At 37.3% G+C, this 18,170-nt stretch overlaps 1 protein-coding gene across 1 annotated transcript; it reads left to right on the top strand.

The window, feature by feature from the left end:
• The first annotated feature begins 380 nt into the window (after positions 1–380).
• Positions 381–17,335, top strand: LOC127205257 (amine sulfotransferase-like). The gene is made up of 6 exons (XM_051164459.1): positions 381–522; positions 2,142–2,350; positions 3,976–4,102; positions 5,135–5,229; positions 9,294–9,480; positions 16,885–17,335. The coding sequence occupies exons 1-6, from the start codon at positions 381–383 to the stop codon at positions 17,004–17,006; spliced, it is 882 nt and encodes a 293-aa protein (XP_051020416.1). The 3' UTR covers positions 17,007–17,335.
• Positions 17,336–18,170: the final 835 nt, after the last annotated feature.

Below are 18,170 nucleotides of genomic sequence, written 5' to 3'. Positions count from 1 at the left end.
AATTTTTGGTGTGAAATCTGGGGTGGCTAGATAGACAAAATTGAAAAATTTGGTTGACATCTTGTAGCCCTATTTTCTCATCTATGTGTTTAGGACTGTCGAAATCCATCACACATGCAATTACAGAAAAATATACTTAACATTTTACTCTCTATTTCTTCATACTTAACAAGGTAATTTCAAAAATACGACATCATAATGTTTTGTGAAATTTAGCGTATACAACCTACGTGTTTTGTTTTTTATAGAGTAGATATTTATCCCTGATGATAGTTACATGGTTCTTGGCACATATTGACCTCTCCGTTATTCTTATTCACTATTGTATGATAATTGATACACAGAGTAATTTCTATGAGTTTACTTCCAGGTGAATAATTATGGACAATACGAATGGAAGTTTGCTTAACTTTAAAGGATATAATCTTTTGAAGTCCTTTGTGGACATTGAAAAGTTAGAAAAGATGGAAGATTTTGAGATTAGAGATGACGATGTCTTCATTGTCACGTATCCAAAATCTGGTAAGTACCAGGAGTGGTCCCTAATGTCTCCTTTGCTTTAGTCTTATGTGTGTCCAACTTGCTCCTCTCCACTCACCAAGAGCAGCAAACCTTCTTTTGCATAACAATCAATGACCAGACAAAATGTACCCAAAACCACAATCTGTAGGAGAGAAGGCCACCATCTGTGCATGTACTGTGCACGCTGATGGTAAGGAGGAATGGTATGGGAATGAGATGTGCACTATAGAGCCAGGAGCGGACAGGAGGTCAGCACTGACCTGTCAATGTGGTGGACAAGAATGGCAGTCTAAAATAGTTTCTTCCTAATCCATATGCATCATAATTTTGGATGAATTTTCTACCATATATCATTTACTTTAAAAGATTTCCACAGCAACTAAGGTCCACTTCACACACACACACACACACACACACACACACACACACACACACACACACAGACACAGAGACATTTTCTTGTGGTTTGAAGTCCATAGGTACAGACTAATGGTGGAGAGGTGGTGTCATGCTGCAGAGAGGAAAAATCTAATATGATGGTCACTTCTGAGTAAGCAGGGGCCACACTTGGATGTCTTTGTTCTTGTTTTTAATGTAGTTGAAGGTGAATCCTTAAATTTATTAATTCTAGAACTATTAATCTGTACATTGTAATTTGTAAGATTTTTAAATATAATAAAATCTTAAAATTTTGCATAATTAAAAAAAATTGAATCATTTTTAGATGTCCCTGAATCCTACAGTCTGTGGAGTTGTACACTGTTTGCCATAGCAGTCTTTTGAAAGCTCAGAGGATGGCCCAGTGAGCATCGTGAATGAATGTCTTGGGCCTGCAAGCATAAAGTCCTGAGTGGGAGTCACTTAAACAGCTGTAGGCCAGATGTGGTTATGTGTTTCTCTAATTGTATGTTTCCTATGGTGAGATCCTATCCAGAGACATGAAAATTCCCAGAATTTCATGAGCCATTTGGATTACATACTCAAAAAACAACCAAAACACCCTATCGCAAACAAGGCTAAAAGCCATTGTATTCACACACATGCATGCACTCACATATGAACATGTATAAGCAAAATTCTCTCACACACACTATGCATAACTGCACAACACACACACACATGCATACACACACACACACACACACTCACACACACACACAAACACACACACACCATCAAGAAGAACTGAGCAATAAGATCACAAACAAACAAGAAATGTAGTAAAAAGTTTATGCTACTAACCCTGATGTGATTTTAGCACAGTGTCTACATGTGGGTTATAATATGGCCATACCCATTAACAGCTACAAATAGTATCTGTCAATTAGAAATTTAAAATACTTTCCATGGAACTTAGAGTACAGAGAATCTATAGGAATAATTTAAATGATCATCACCAAGAAATCAGTATAAAACAACTATAAAATTGAAACAAGGAACTCAGAGATTTTCATTTCTAATCTTGCACCTAAATACAGATAAATCAAATAAAAACTATGCTTGCTCATTAGCACACATGGAATATTTTTTTTAAGAGCACCAACGGCTTTAAATAGAATGTATTACCACAGGTATTGCTTGCTTAATCTTACACTACAAATGTTATATATATTTTACAGGTACCATCTGGGCTCAGCAGATCCTCAGCTCCATTTACTTTGAGGGTCACCGGAACAGCACTGAAAACACCCGAACAGTTGAAAGAGCACCATTCTTTGAGTACAATAAATGTAAATTAGACTATGTCAAAATGCCATCACCTCGCATCTTCTCTTCCCACCTTCCATATTACTTAGTACCAAAAGGTCTGAAGAGCAAAAAAGCTAAAGTACGTCATAGAGCTTTGGCTTCCTATACAGACAAAATGCTTTGCTTTGTGATTAATCTTACTACTTCAGTGTTTGTGCTATGATGGTACATGCAAACATTCTTTAGTTTGTCTCCTGGCATTCTTCCACCAGCTTTCTGAGAGTCTACATCTATGAATTGTACTACAGAACCCCAAGTGTGAGAGTATTCTACTTACAGAGGTGGCACTGCATTTCTGAAAAGTGGGGATAATCAGTTATTCTGAAACCAGAAAAAGTATGAATACTTATTTTCCCTCCAGTAACTTGACATGGCAGACTTAAGTGTTTGTCAATGTGGCAGTTATTGGATTGTGTCTCACAATGGTCTTCATTTGCATATCTGAACTCAATAACGATGTTGGTGGCTACTAGTAATTAATATTCAGTCTTATATTTAGTAAAATATTATTTATTCATTAATCAATAGTTTCCCCAAATAACCACACACTGAGACTATGATTCATTCAGAATTAAGCGTAGAATGGAACATAATAATCAATCTGTTATCACACTGTCAGGTTAGTTTCTTCCCATCCAATGGTCCAGGTTCTCACATGAGCGTCTTCTCTGGAATCTATCCATTCTCTTCTCCTTTACCTCCTTCTGCACCCTCTCTGGGGACCTCCAGCCTCATAACAACAAAACTCCACCCCTTCTCCTCTGCCAAATCCCATGCTTCAGCATATTTTATGAACCAATCCACTTTAAATTAGGTGAAGCAAGGTTTACACAACAAGGACAGGTATAGCCAAGAATGTCCTTATCTGAGCAGGGACCTGATCTTGTGGTTCTGGAATTAGCATTTAAAATGCATAGCACCTTTAATCCCAATGCTTGGGAGGCAGAGGCAGGCAGACCTCTGTGAGTTGGAGGCCAGCCTGGTCTACAGAATGAGTCCAGGACAGCCAAGGCTACATGGAGAAACGCTGTCTTGAAAACAAAGCAAAACAAAACAAGGGGAAAAAAAAGCATAAAAATAAAGACCAACCCCCAACAAACGAAACTAGACATGTTTGTTATTACTAACCATGATCAGCCATGATTCTGTGAAAGATCTATACCATTAGTCTTGTTTTACATTATTATAACTTTAGAATAATTTTCCTACTGATGTGAATCCTCTCACTTCTGTATCCTAACGTACTTATACTTGTGGCCTTTTCTATGGTTTCTAACCCTGTGGTTTAATTTTATTAATAACGCTCTCAACTTTAGTACCATGAAACACGGGCCTTTTACAGCAAAAATATGTTTTTCCTGTATTTATTATATCTTCATTATTAAAACAATTTTAATTAAATATATTTTAACAGTATGATTTCCCTACCCCAAGTCCTTCCAGATCCCCTCTCCATCACTACCCACTCAATTTTACAAATAATATAATTTCTAGAAAGTTGACGTGTGCTTTTGTGCATGTGTGAAACTCCATGTAAATGGAATTTTTCATTCACTGTTTATAGCATAAAAATAAGTTGATAACTAACTACATTTTCATAAATATTACCTGGGAGAAATATGTATAATGAACTAATGTATAACAGTTCAGGACTTTTCAGGATAACTATGCATTTCTCATGAAACTTGCTGGTTTTTCCTACAGATTGTTTATCTTTATAGAAATCCCAAAGATGTTTTGATCTCCTTTTTTCATTTTTCAAAGTTCACACGTATCATAGAAGCTACATATACCATAGAACATTATCTGGACAATTTTCTGGATGGAAAAGGTAACAACGTTTATCCCTCTCACTTGTTTACAAAGTACACATGATATTTAACCCATCTAAATTTAGGGAAGACATAACCAAGATGGAGGGGACATTAGGAAGGTTATAAAGAGCTATGATTTTGAAACAATGTAACCTGAAAAACAAAACCAACAGATTTTCTGCCAGTGTTGGGACCATTTGAAGGTTGTCAAATTTGCAACACTGTGTTATTAAGGTATTTTGGCAATACCATAAGATATTTAAAAATACTTTATCCATTTTTTTCCTAGATAATGGCATAGGAAGTGTCATAAAGCTAAAGTTGAGAGTAAAGTTGAACACCGCATGACACACATTTGTAAGGAAAGTGATGAATTTTTCATGCCATTATTGAGGAGAATTGATGAATGAAAAAGCCATATGGAGTGTAGAATCAGGATTTCACACATTTCTATTGTTATATTCAAGTTTTGTCTCACTGTGGCAAGGACATACTGCTGCCCAGAGATCTTATAGAATAGAAGTGGAGACATATGCCTTCAGGTAGAGGAGAAATAAGTTCCCTTAAAGGTATCTTTAAAGTCAGACCCTTGGACTTCTTTATTGAAAGGATTTGAGATTGATTTATTTTATGAAGATTTCACCATCATGTATGTCAGTGCACCATGTGTGCAGGGAATTCAGCGGTTAGAAGAGGGCATCAGATTCCCTGGAATTGGAATTATAGCTGGTTTGGGAGCCACCATGTGAGTGCAGAGAACAACACTCAGGTCCTGTGCAAGAGCAACCAGTTCCTTAACCACTGAGTGGTGTCTCTGGGTCCTGACCCTTGACTTTCTCAGTGTCTGCATTCTGTGTTTCTAAGTAGGTAAGGTGGTCTGAGCCTTGTGTAGCTGTCACACAAACACAGCTCTTTTAAGTAATCATATGACGATCCTTGAGTAGGAGCTTCATTTTTGTTTCTGCATAGTGTGAACCAAAAAAGAAAGGATCCAGTCTGATCTCAGTAGTATGATGCCTTGACTTGTTACTCAGTAACTTTCCTTTCAGTTCATGGAAGCCGTTGGTTTGATCACATTAGAGGCTGGTATGAACACAGACATGACTTCAACATAATGTTCCTGAGCTATGAAGAAATGAAGAAGGTAAGACATGAGTGTTCCCATCTCTGAATTTATGCTAAACACTCCCAGGTCCCCTCATTCCTCACTGCCCATTGGAATATTGTGGAGCAGGGTTTCTGGCATCCAACCCCTCCGTTATTGACTTGAATGCCTTGGGGATCTTTCTCCCTGGAGATGTCTCTTGCAATCCCTTTTTATGTACACACCTGTGTCAATAAAGACTATTTCAGGTATCTAGTAGCTAGTAGCATGATACTGACACTTCGTAGATGTGGTTTGACTGTTCCTATATGTATCAATCTACTGATGAGGCTCATACTTTCTTAGTATAATAAGTACAACTGACTTCCAATTAGTTAGATCTAGAAAAAACTAGAAGAAAGTAATTAACATACTTCTAGCTATCACTGTTAACATCACCCTATCACTCCTCCTAATTACAGTAGCCTTCTGAATTCCCCTAACTAACGTCTACACAGAAAAAGCAAACCCCTACGAATGCGGCTTTGACCCCATAGACTCAGCCCGCCTTCCGTTCTCTATAAAATTTTTCCTTGTAGCCATTACATTCCTTCTATTCGACCTAGAAATTGCATTACTACTACCAATCCCATGAGCCTTGCAAACCCCCGACATGTTTCACATAATCCTATATGCATTCCTCCTAGTCTAGAAGAGTTTACCAACCGTCAACTATTTTTATTAGTAGATTCACTGTGGTGTTACCACCTATGAACAAAGCATGCTTTGGTCTTATCCACTGTCTTACACTCTCAGCCTTTCTTTGCTCAGGACTCTTCGCAATTTTTAGTATTTATGCTTTAACTTTCAGAATGACAGGCATTCAACCCCCCATTCCCCGTTCATGGGAGCCAGATGTGATTACCATTTCTGTGTATTGTCAAATCTCTCTTAATCTGTGTTGTAAAGTTCATCCATTTCCAACAAGTGCTGTTTACCTCTCATTGTGTCTAAATAATACTCTTTTATGTTTGTATTGCACTTTCATTTGTTTCTATAGTAATGAGCCTCTATGGACGTCGCATGACTTTACTGGAGGGAAGTGTGCATCAACATTGGATTCCAATAAGAGTCAAGAATGGTGTCATTATTTTCATTGGCTATATAATGAGGAATGAGGTTATTGGATTATATGGTGGCCCTATTTTTTTGTGTAAGACCTACACTGTTTTCCACGGTGAATGCTCTTAATCCACTCAGTGTAATCTGATATGTCATCATGACCATCTAATTTTGTTTGTTTATTTGCCTTTTTTATGCCACTAACTAAAACCAGTGTCTCATACATGCCATACAAATATTCTCCTGACCTACATTCTCAGCCAGAATCTAGATTTTTGGACTTTTTTTTTGTTTTGGTGTTTTATTTCTTTGAAGATAATAAACTAATTTATGTTGAAAATGATCAGGTAATTTCAGTATTTGTAACATTAGTTATTCTATTTCTATCACTGTGTTTTCATTTCTTCTTGGCCATATTGCCTTGCTTTCCATTTCCATTCATGATGTCCACACAACATAGTTATTTGTAAAAGTGGGTTAATGACTATGACATAGTTATTGTGTCAGCGACATAAATGTCTTTCACATGATCACTTCAAAAGAAATTAAGGCAGTAGCAAGCTTAGAAAGCCCTTCCTTCACTCCAACACTGCTCAGCTACATGTTCTTGTGATTCTATTATGGATCAAGCTCTCTAAAACTTATTAGTCTTCACATTTGGGAAGCATTTCCAGTTCACTGAACTGGAAATTAATGTATTCCCCAAAAAAAAATCCACGTATTTCCATTTTTTGACATCTTTTCTCACCATCTCCTTTAAGGTAGGCTAGGTGTTGCTGGAAGCTAATCTGTCTTGTTTTCAAAGAATCTTTAAAATAATAAAACCATCTTTAAATGAAGATGGCTATTTTTAGTATGCTAATCCTATGGATCCATGAGCACAGGAGATCTTTCCATCTTCTTCACCTTCAGTCTCTTTCTTTAGAGATTGAAGTTCTTGTCATACAGGCCTTTCACTTGCTAAGTTAGAGTTACACCAACATATTTTGTTTTGTCTTCTTTGGATTCTCTATTTCATTCCTTGTCCTATTTTTCAAGTAGATTGTTTGTTTTTCTTATTGATGTTGAGTTTAAGTTTGTTTTGATTTTTATTTAAATTCATTCTGTATCGAGATACTAACACTATGTCAAGTGTATAGGTGATTACTACTTCCTATGCATTGGACTACCTCTTCATTCAAAGGATAGTTTCCTTTGCTGTACAGAGCTAATTCTTGAGTTCCCTGTTGGCCTTAATTCCTTGTGTTGTTGGCCTCTTTGCCATAAATCAGATGAATACGAGACTGAGTGCTCATCTGTAGGTGTTCAACTCTATTCCACTGATTACTATGTCTGTTTTCATGCCAGCACCACGATGTTTCTATCCCTGTAGCTATGTAGTATGATTCCACCTGTTCTGGGAAGATTTGTGATGTTTTGTTTTGTTTTGTCAGCTTGATACACACTAGAGTTATATTGGTGGAGGAACTTCAATTGAGAAAATGCCTTAATCAGATTGGCTATAGAAAAGTCTGAGTCAATTTCTTATTTAATGATTGATGACGGAGGGCCCAACCCAGTAGTGTGGGCAGGTGGTCCTGGTTTGTCTAAGAAAGCAGGGTGAACAAGCCATGAGGAGCAAGTTAGTAAGCAGAATTCCTCTATTTGTCTCCTCATTTCCTGCCTTCAGTTCCTCAGTTCACATGATGAGGAGAAGAAAAACTTTCCTCCCAAATTGTTTTTGGTCAATGTTTTATCACAAAAAATGACACAAGTACAGATACAAAAATTCTGTAGATGGCCCTCATAGCTTTTTAATCTGTGATTATTCTATATAATCTATATAATAACTCTGATTATTCTAGGTTGACTTTTAATTTTGATTGCCTTTCTAAAGTCAAAAGTGAACTATTGGTATTGTCAACCAATATTTTCTCAGACTCTCTCTGAATTTTTATGTTTGTTGATGTTTACTCCGCAAAAATGGAAGTCATAACTTCACAGTCACAATTTTACTATAGGAATTTGTATCCAATACTTGGTTACAAGTCACTGTAATATAATGCTGAGCCATTTATGCAAATTTTAATAGTATATTAAAATGATACATTAAGCTCCAGATAAGGAAATTCATTCACATGCTCTGTTTATGTAATTGCTATATCATACTGAGTCCAATGATTTTTTATTAACTTTTGAAATATGAAAGTATGAATACATAAAATTTAACCTCTCCTTGAAGGTTATTTACATATTTAATGTCTTTTCCAATAAATTTTGCAATATTTTGTTCTATTATTTTTAATTATATTTTACGAAGTACTGTACTGAATGTAGATTATTTGTTTGGCTTTTTCTGTTTGTTTGTGTTCTTTCAATAATATTCGTACAGTTTCTGACTGCCATTGTTAACTTTAATGCTAAGTTTATTGCTGTTATGATGTACTGTTGAAGAAGTGTTTATATCAATACCTACACATTCATGGAGCATTTGTATGGTTTAGACTTTGTTCTATATGTCATTGTTACATTGTGAACACTTTCTACAATGAAAACCACGTGACCTGCTTAGTAGTGACCGACTTAGCATGCTTCCCTTTACCTTCTGCTTATCTTGCTGTTGACTAACTTTTCTGTTCTTTCTTATCCCCAACACTGTAGCGGCAAGAGCCAGAGAAGTCTGAGTTAATCCCAACATCACTTGGAAAGGTTTATATATCTATCTATAGATTATGATTTCATGTGTAGGTATTTTATAGGTAGCATTCTGTGTTTGAAGGAAATTCTTTCTAATACTGTTTGACGTATTACTGAAAAAAAATTTCCAGTTATCAATGGCAATAACCATATTAGTTTATTTCCTGAACCTGCTGTATTCCCCACTCACTAATTTGCTTATGTTGATCCATCTTTGCCATCCAGAAAGGAGTTCTTCAATTACATATATAATCATTTCTCATGTTTGGCTGTAATGCAAACTTCTATTACAATGTCAGTAATTTCTCAACCCATGACTATTTCAGGACCTCAGAAGCTCAGTGCTTAAAATCTGCAGTTTTCTGGAGAAAGATCTGAGTGAGGAAGATGTGATTACTGTTGTGAGACAAGCTACATTTCAGACCATGAAATCTGACCCACGAGCAAATTACGAACAGATTATAAATTATAAATTTGGGGTGAACAAGAAGGAAGGCACTTTCATGCGCAAAGGTTAGACTCAACGGTCTTTTTAAATCAGATTACTGAGAGTCTCTAGACAGATTACCAAAAGTAGCACTGGGATTCCAATGTTTCCCCAGGACATAAAGACACTGGGATACCAGAAAACAAACAAACAAACAAAAATAATGCACAGATAACTAAGCATTTCACCATAATTTTAATAGTATTTTAGAAAATATTTAGAAATATTTATAGGTTTAGTTATTTAATAAGTATGGATTTCCTTCTGTATAGCTCACATGACTCAACTATTTTATGGTATATCAACCTAGGCAATGGATATTTTAGCAGAGGTAATTGTAAATTTTGCTACTTTATTTTATTTTGAAAGAAAGTCATTCTTTTTGGTCCAAGCGGACATCACAGACACTATGAAGCTCAGACTGGCCTAGGACTTGATTTCCTCCTGCCTCTAGACTTGAGGCAATTTTCATAGTTTAATTGTTTTTCTCTAGGATATCGTTTTTTTAAATCCCATAATGTATAAAGTGTATATTTCAAGTTCAGGAGGCTAAGCTGCTCTTTCCTTATGTGTTATTTTTCTTCATAATTATATAACATTACATAACTCCACACAATAATTAGAGGTGTCTGACCCTATCACCTGAAACAAAATTATATATCAATATTTTATTTTATTTTTCCATTTTAAAGACATGGCCTTATTCAAGAGACTCAGGCTGGGTTTGAACTTGCTTTGTGTAACTGAGGATGCCCTCCCACTTAGTCCTGCCTCTCTCTCCCAAGTCATGAGAATGCAAGTAAGATCAACCATATCCAGTCACTATGTCCTTATTATGTGCCAGAAGTTGTTAAGAAAGAGTGACTCTCCCTAAGTCTTTATTCTCCGAACACAGAATTTTAATTCAGTAAATGATTTCATGCAGCATATTATAGCATAAGTAGACATGTATTTTGATTACTTTAAGTAATTCATTACTTACCTTTATGGACACATTTTTAAGCATTTTATTGAAATTTCTCTAGAGTTTGGTCATGTACAAGAATGTGCGTTTTTTTTCTCTTCTCCCACTTAACTTCCCTTTACTTCTTATTCCCTCTCCAGACCACTGCTCATCAATTCTAATACCAATATGAGTTTTCTGTCCATTACAAATGTAAGGAATGTTGTTTGTGCAATCACATGTGATAGCAGAAAACATCACGGTATTGTTTCCATTTTAAAGGGCTAGTTACGGTGATTTCAAAACTTTATCCTAAGGTATCACAGTAGTGGCAGCTATGGTGCCCTCTCTGACCTTAACAATGTTATCTGAAAGCCTGGGTCTCATTCACCCTGAAAATTGAAGATTTCACAATGTTGAATTCTATATCGTACACATCATTCATCAATATGGGGTAAAAACAACGTAAGTATTAAAAGTCCCCAATGACGGCATTCTGCAGTTTAATTTTGTTTCTGGCACTTACATTGCTCTTTGATTTTTTATTACAAATTTTAGTTAAAATATTACATAGTTTCCTTCATTTCCTGTGTTACAGTTAACCCTACCTGTGCTCCCTTCAATCCAGCCTCCTTCAGCCATGTGCTCTCCTCACGGCCCCTCCAACCGATGGCCTTCTTTTGATTCTTATTATGACATATACAAATGCATAAATATTTATATACAGCCTGTTGATTCCTTCTGATACAGGCTGTATTATTTTCAGGACTACCTACTTTCTATTTGTTAACCAATTCAAGAGCTTATTCCTAGGAGACATGAATTCTTCTTCTCTAAGCCGTCATTAGTTGCCAGGTGTTCCGTCTTTTTATTTTTTATTAATTCCTTTTAAATTCCCACCATCCACCCCAATCCCATTCATTAACCCATTTCATTATATCTGACCTCTGTCTTTTTCTATCAGTTTGGAGAAGTGGAAGCAAAGAAAACATAAACTAAAAAGAAAAATTAATTAACTAATACTTAAAAAGAAAATCATCTCTCTATGGAAGATATAGTGTGCCACGGATGCCACACATCGTACACTTTTGTGCAAAATGACTTACTTACAAATGCTCATTGCAATGAGTCATTGGTCTGGTTAAAGGACTCTGTTATCAGCTATATTATCAATACTAGATCCTTACTGGGACTCCTGTTGGATATCCTGTTTTTGCAGCAGGCTAGAAGCAGGGACAGCCTCCTGCCCTCACACCCTACGGCCAGCTCAATGGGACCATTGCCACCAGGGCCAGCTCTACTAGGCTGCCCAGACTATGCAAGCCTGATATCTTGTTGCTCAGGGGTGGGGTCAGCTCTCCTGTTCTCATGCTCTAGAGGTCATCTCCCAAGACTGCCACAGGTATTGGCCGACAGGGAACATAGCTCCCATTCCCACGCTAGCAGGGCAGACTGGGATGACTCATCAGCATCCTCCCCAATAGAGACTTTTCTGTTGCCCTGCCTGTGAGAGGTATGGGGCCTGTGCTCCTGAGGGCTGAAGCTATCAAGAGATAGTACCAGCACTCCTACACTCAGGCCACCAGAGCCAGCTTTCCGATGCTGGCCAGGCAAAGTATGGAGCCAGGTGTCCTGCAGCAGATGAAGGGTCCTATAGTTCTTGTCCAGGTGATTAGAACCTTGAAATTTCTTCCTTCCTTGCCATTATGGCAATTGATATTTACCCTGTTCATGTCTTGCTTAGGCAGCCATGATGTTGAGACAACATAAATGTCTCTTCTCTGTATAGCATCTCTGTCATTTCTAGGGGTACATTATCACTCTTGCTACCCCCTTCCATAATATTTATTGTGTCTTAGGCCTAGGAGTCATGTTATAAGTGTGTCACTAGGAGTGAGCTCCATAGGAGCCATGTTCTCTGCGTTAGGGTTACTGTTACGCTTTTCTGTAACAATTTGTATTTCTATAAAGAGCAAATGCTGTGGTGACAGGTGACAGCTACACTTATCTGTGGTAAAGGATGTCTTTTAGACTGCAGGTATGGCTTATCCTTCTCCAGTACACTGAGGGTAGTGGTTTCTTTTCTAAACACTAGTACCCTGCTTGGCACGGTGTCACAAGCCTTTAATATAAGCACCCCAGAGGCACAGGAAGGCGACACACTCAGCTCAACTTCAGCCTGCCATACAAAGCAGGTTTCTTGAGTTTTTGATCTTAGCCATTTTGATGGGTGTCAGATGGAATCTCAGAGTTGTTTTGATTTGCATTTCTCTGATGACTAAAGACATTGAACATTTCTTTAGGTGTTTCTCAGACATTCGATATTCCACTGTTGTGAAGTCTCTCTTTAGTTCTGAGCCCCATTTCTCAATTGGGTTATTTGGCTTACTGGTGTTTAATTTCTTGAGTTCTTTATATATATTTTGGATAGTAGACCTTTGTCAGATGTAGTGTTGGTGAAGATCTTTTCCCAGTCTATAGGTTGTTGCTTTGTTCTGTTGACAGTGTCTCCTGCCTTATAGAAGCTTCTCAGCCTCATGAGGTCCCATTTATTAATTGTTGACCTTAAGGCCTGGGGTGTTGTTGTTCTGTTCAGGAAGTTACCCTCCATGCCAATGTGTTCCAGGCTCTTCCCCACTTTTTCCTCTAACCAATTTAATGTCTCTGGATTTATGTTGAGGTCTTTGATCCACTTGGACTTGAGTTTTGTGCATGGTGACAAATATGGATCTAATTGCGTTAGTCCAACACCATTTCTTGAAGATGATATCCTTTTTCCATTGAATAGATTTTTCTACTTTGTCAAAAATCAAGTGACCATAGGTGTGTGGATTTATTTCTGGGTCTTTGATTAGATTGCATTGATCAACCAGCCTATTGCTATGCCAGTACCATGCTGTTTTAATTACTGTTGCTTTATAGTACAGCTTGAGATCAGGACTCTAAGTGAGAGAAACATGGGAGAAGGGGGAAATAGAAGGATCCAGAGGGTCCTAGAAACCTACGAGAAGAACATTACATCGGGCAGATCTGGCCCATAGGTCCTGCTCAAACTATGGCACCAGCCAAGGAAAATATGTGCAATAAACTTTGAAACCCTACCCAGATCTAGCCAATGGAAATGACATTCGCCACAATTGAGTGGAGAGTGTGGACTGACTTTCACATGAACTCTGGTGCCCTATATTTGATGACCTCCCCTTGATAGGAAGGCTTGGTGGCACTCAGAGGAAGTACAGCAGGCTACCAAGAAAAGACTTGATACCTTATGAGCATATATAGAGGGAGGAGGTCCCCCTCAGTCACAGTCATAGAGGAGGGGAGTAGGGGGAAACTGGGAGGGAGGGAGGAATGGGAGGATACAGGGATGGGATAACAATTGAGGTGTAATATGAATAAATTAATAAAATATTAAAAAACAAAAACAAAGCAGGTTCCAGGACAGTCAGAGCAACAGACAGAAAACATGTCTCAAAACACAAAAAGTTAGAAATGAAGTAAAATCATGACCTTGCAAGGCCCATGTAGGAGCTTTCTCCCTGAAATCCAGAACTGATTCAACATATGTAAGCACATAGATGTAACAAGTCACATAGATGGACCTGGTGACTACAATCACATAATCACACCAATAGCTGCAAAAAAATGCCTTTGATGATATCAAACATGCTTTCATGATAAAAGTCCTAGTGAATGTAGAACTTGAGTGAATATACATCAACATAATAAAAGCTACATAGGGCACTCCTCCAGCCAACATCCTAAATTACTTAAACTTAAAAACTAAATTACTTAAATTAAAAACTCAAAGGTATCTCATTAAAAACAGGAATGGGACAGGGCTACCCACTATATCCAATGATTTTTAATGTAGTGTATGAAGCACTAGCTAAGGCATGAAGGAAATTAAAGAGATATAGACAGAAAAAAAGAAGTCATAGTAACCTGATATTTTATGACATAATATGATAGTATACATAAGAGAACCCAAAACTTCCACAAGAAGCCTGTAGGAACTTCACTTTGACCTGAATTTCAGTATACAAAACCAGTTTACAAAAATCAGTGGCCTTTCTATACACCAATAGCAAACATGCTGAAAAGGAGATCTAATCCCATTTACAGGATCTTCAAAGGTAGTGAGACACCTTGGAATGAACCTAACCAAGAAAATGAAAAGCCTCTGCAATGAAAAGTTTAAGTCTTAAGGAAGCCCTCTTCCCATTTTTCTGAGATAGCACCAGGTAGATCTCCAAGGTGCTTGTACTAGTTTGCGTTCCCACCAGCAAGGAAGGAATGTTCCTCCTTCTCCACATCCTCCCCAGTATGTGTTATCACTTGAGTTTTTGATCTTAGCCATTCTGATGGGTGTAAGATGGAATCTCAATATCATTTTGATTTGCATTTCTCTGATGACTAACAACGTTGAACATTTCCTTAAGTGTTTCTCAGCCATTTGATATTCCTCTGTTGAGAATTCTCTGTTTAGTTCTGAGCCCCATTTCTCAAATGGGTTATTTGGTTTGGTGGTGTTTAATTTCTTGAGTTCTTTATATGTTTTGGATAGTAGACCTTCGTCAGATGAAGGGTTGGTGAAGATCTTTTCCCAGTCTGTAGGCTGTCGTTTTGTTCTCTTGACAGTGTCTCCTGCCTTACAGAAGCTTCTCAGCCTCATGAGGTCCCATTTATTAATTGTTGACCTTAAGGTCTGGGCTGTTGGAGTTCTGTTCAGGAAGTTGTCTCCTGTGCCAATGTGTTCCAGGGTCTTCCTCACTTTTTTCTCTAACCGATTTAGTGTCTCTGGATTTATGTTGAGGTCGTTAATCCACTTGGGTTCCACTCCTTGGAATATACCCCGAAGAAGCTCCAGCAAACAACAGGGACATATGTTCTACCATGTTCATAGCAGCCTTATTCATAATAGCCAGAATATGGAAACAGCCTAAGTACCCTCAGTAGAAGAATGGATTAAGAAATTGTGGTACATTTACACTATGGAATACTACTCAGCTATTAAATACAAGGAATTTCCAAAATTTGTGGACAAATGGATTGGACTAGAAATGATCATAATGAATGAGTTAACCCAGAAACAGAAAGACTCAAATGGAATATACTAACTCCTATCTGGAAACTAGCCCAAGGGGCATGTCGCATAAAAGTCTTCACTTATAAGGAATGTGGAAAAGAGGGGAGGACATCCTGTTGGGACTTTAGGCGAAAGAAGTATGGGAGAATGGGGAAAGAGAAGGATCCAGAGGGTCCTAGAAACCTACAAGAAGAACAGTGTGACGGGCAGATCTCGGCCCAGGGGTCCTGCTCAAATTATGACACCAGCAAAAAAAATATATGTGCAGTAAACATCGAACCCCTACCCAGATCTAGCATATGGTCAGGACATTCTCCACAGTTGAGCTGAGGGGGGAGGGGACTGACTTTCACACAAACCCTGGTGCCCCATATTTGACCACGTCCCCTGGTTGGGGAGACCTGATGGCACTCAGAGGAAGGATAGCAGGCTCCCAAGAAGCGACTTGGTACCCTATGAGTATATACAGAGAAGGAGGCCCCCCTCAGTCATAGGGGAGGAAAGTAGGGAGAAATCGGGAGGGAGGGAGGAATGGGAGGATACAAGAGGTTGGATAACTATTGAGATGTAAAATGAATGAATTAATAAAATAAAAACGATTAAAAAAAAAAAGAAAAGTTTAAGCTTGTGGAGAGTTTAAGGAAGACATTAGAAATAAAAAGATCTCCCATGTTCATGGATTGGAATATAGAGAGAATGACAATTTTGCCAAAAGCAATTTATAGATCCAATGCAATGCCAATCAAAATGTCAACAATATTCTCAGATATACAAAAAGGCCATTGTAAAATTAATACTGAAAAATCCGCTTAGTCTAAGCAATCGTAACAAACCATCCCACTGGTGGGATTCCCATTCCAGGTTGCAAAACATATTACAGAGATATAACAATAAAAACAATGTGGTCCAGTCACAGAATAGATATAAAGACCAAGGGGACAGGAAAACTCAAACATGACAATGTATAATTAGAGCCATGTGATATATGTTACATTTTATGGGTTAATATAGTCGATTATTATGATACATGACACAGACGAAAATACATTTCAAAAATTCTCATGTATTTATCTTTCCTAAGGCTTTTCTTTCTTTGTAAAAATTGGTTACGATTGGTTGGCTGATCTATGGGCAGGGACATGTTAGTGTCTTAAATGTGTTATTGCATACATTTCTTTTTTTTAATTTTTTGTTATTAATTTATTCTTGTTAAATCTCAACGGTATACATTTCTTTCAATGTTCATTATTCCATAAAGGAGGGTGAGGTACCAATCTCAGCAGAAACCACAAAGTTATTTTGCATGAGTGGCCGAACATACTTAAGTTAATTAGAGTGACCTTTGCTTTGGTAGCTCCACTAACTTACACTGTGCTGTCCCCGTGCTTATCCCATTAGGTACCATCGGAGACTGGAAGCTTCATTTGACTGTGGAGCAAAATGAAAGATTTGACATGATATTCAAGAAGAATATGAAAAATTTTCCCTTGAAGTTTATCTGGGATATAAATGAAGACTAGAATTCCATCTTATATTTGCATAAAATAAGCATAAAAGTCCATTGATCAGAAGTCATATTGTAATAGCAATATTGATATGTTACCATATTTCAATCATTAAATATCAAGCTATATAAAGGTACAAAATGAGTAAACTATGCATTAATTAAGCATAATGAGACTAAAAATTTATTTCAAATCATAGTATTAAATTAGTTTATTTCTGACTTAGCATGGTCACTATGCACAGATGACATAAATCATGATGTTTTGTGGTGTAGGAAATGCTGCAAACACTATTTTGCAGTACACCTTTTAACTTCATCATCTACAATTAAGTTTGGATCAAGAAACATTAAACACCTTCCCATTCACACAATAAAAATTTAACTTCGGCTGAGTCAAGAATATGTAAGGAATATTAATTTTTTTTAATTTGGGAAACTAGCCAAGCATTGAAGGCAACTAGAATTGACAATTTAAGAGGTATAAAAGAGGGAAGATGTACTCATTTACTTAAAAAGGCTAATATTTTGTTGATGAATTTGGTTGTTTAATTATTTTTGTATTATTACACAATGGATTTCTATTACTATTTTCAACATTTGTGAATAATGAACTTAAGATTTTCTTTTACTCATATATATAATTTTATTGATACTGTGAACTAAATTTGAAGATAGTGACAGGAAAATATCTAGAAGTCACTTAAATGTCTCAAAAGCCTTTCTTCATGAATTAAATGTGTGTGTGTGTGTGAATTTATTGTCAGTTTTAATATAGTAACATTAACAGAATCTCAGCTTAGAAAACCTGAGGACCCAGGAGTTAGGTCCTTGCTATGGGTACATGAGCACTGAGGGTAGTCCCACAGTTGCTGTCTCAGCATGCAAGCGTGTGTGGCTATAACCCTGAGTTGTCCAGTCCACAAGGCTGGGTGGTTAAGCTGTACTGCTGTGGTAGTAGAAGGCTGGAAGGGCCCAGAGCATTGTTGCTCCCTATTCTACATTGAAATCTTGGAAACCCTGCTTCTGATATCAGGGATAGATTCAGCAGCAGCAGCAGCAAGTGGGCAAATTACATGGGTGATGAGAGGGAAGGCCAAATGCACACATGGAGGAACTATCTTCCTTTGGCCATACCAATTTTTATCTAAATTACTACAGAATGTTGACACAATTGAGG

The sequence above is a fragment of the Acomys russatus genome, chromosome 21 (genome assembly GCF_903995435.1).
Source record: "Acomys russatus chromosome 21, mAcoRus1.1, whole genome shotgun sequence".
Taxonomy (NCBI): domain Eukaryota; kingdom Metazoa; phylum Chordata; class Mammalia; order Rodentia; family Muridae; genus Acomys; species Acomys russatus.
The sequence above is the reverse complement of the archived record's forward strand: the minus strand, read 5'-3'. Positions and strand labels throughout refer to the sequence as shown.

Excerpts from the sequence above, each read along its gene's own strand:
- LOC127205257 (XM_051164459.1), top strand. The coding sequence starts at position 381 with ATGGACAATACGAATGGAAGTTTGCTTAACTTTAAAGGATATAATCTT. Across the intron at positions 4,103-5,134 it reads CAATTTTCTGGATGGAAAAG|TTCATGGAAGCCGTTGGTTT; the intron begins GTAACAACGTTT and ends CTTTCCTTTCAG. Across the intron at positions 5,230-9,293 it reads GCTATGAAGAAATGAAGAAG|GACCTCAGAAGCTCAGTGCT; the intron begins GTAAGACATGAG and ends TGACTATTTCAG.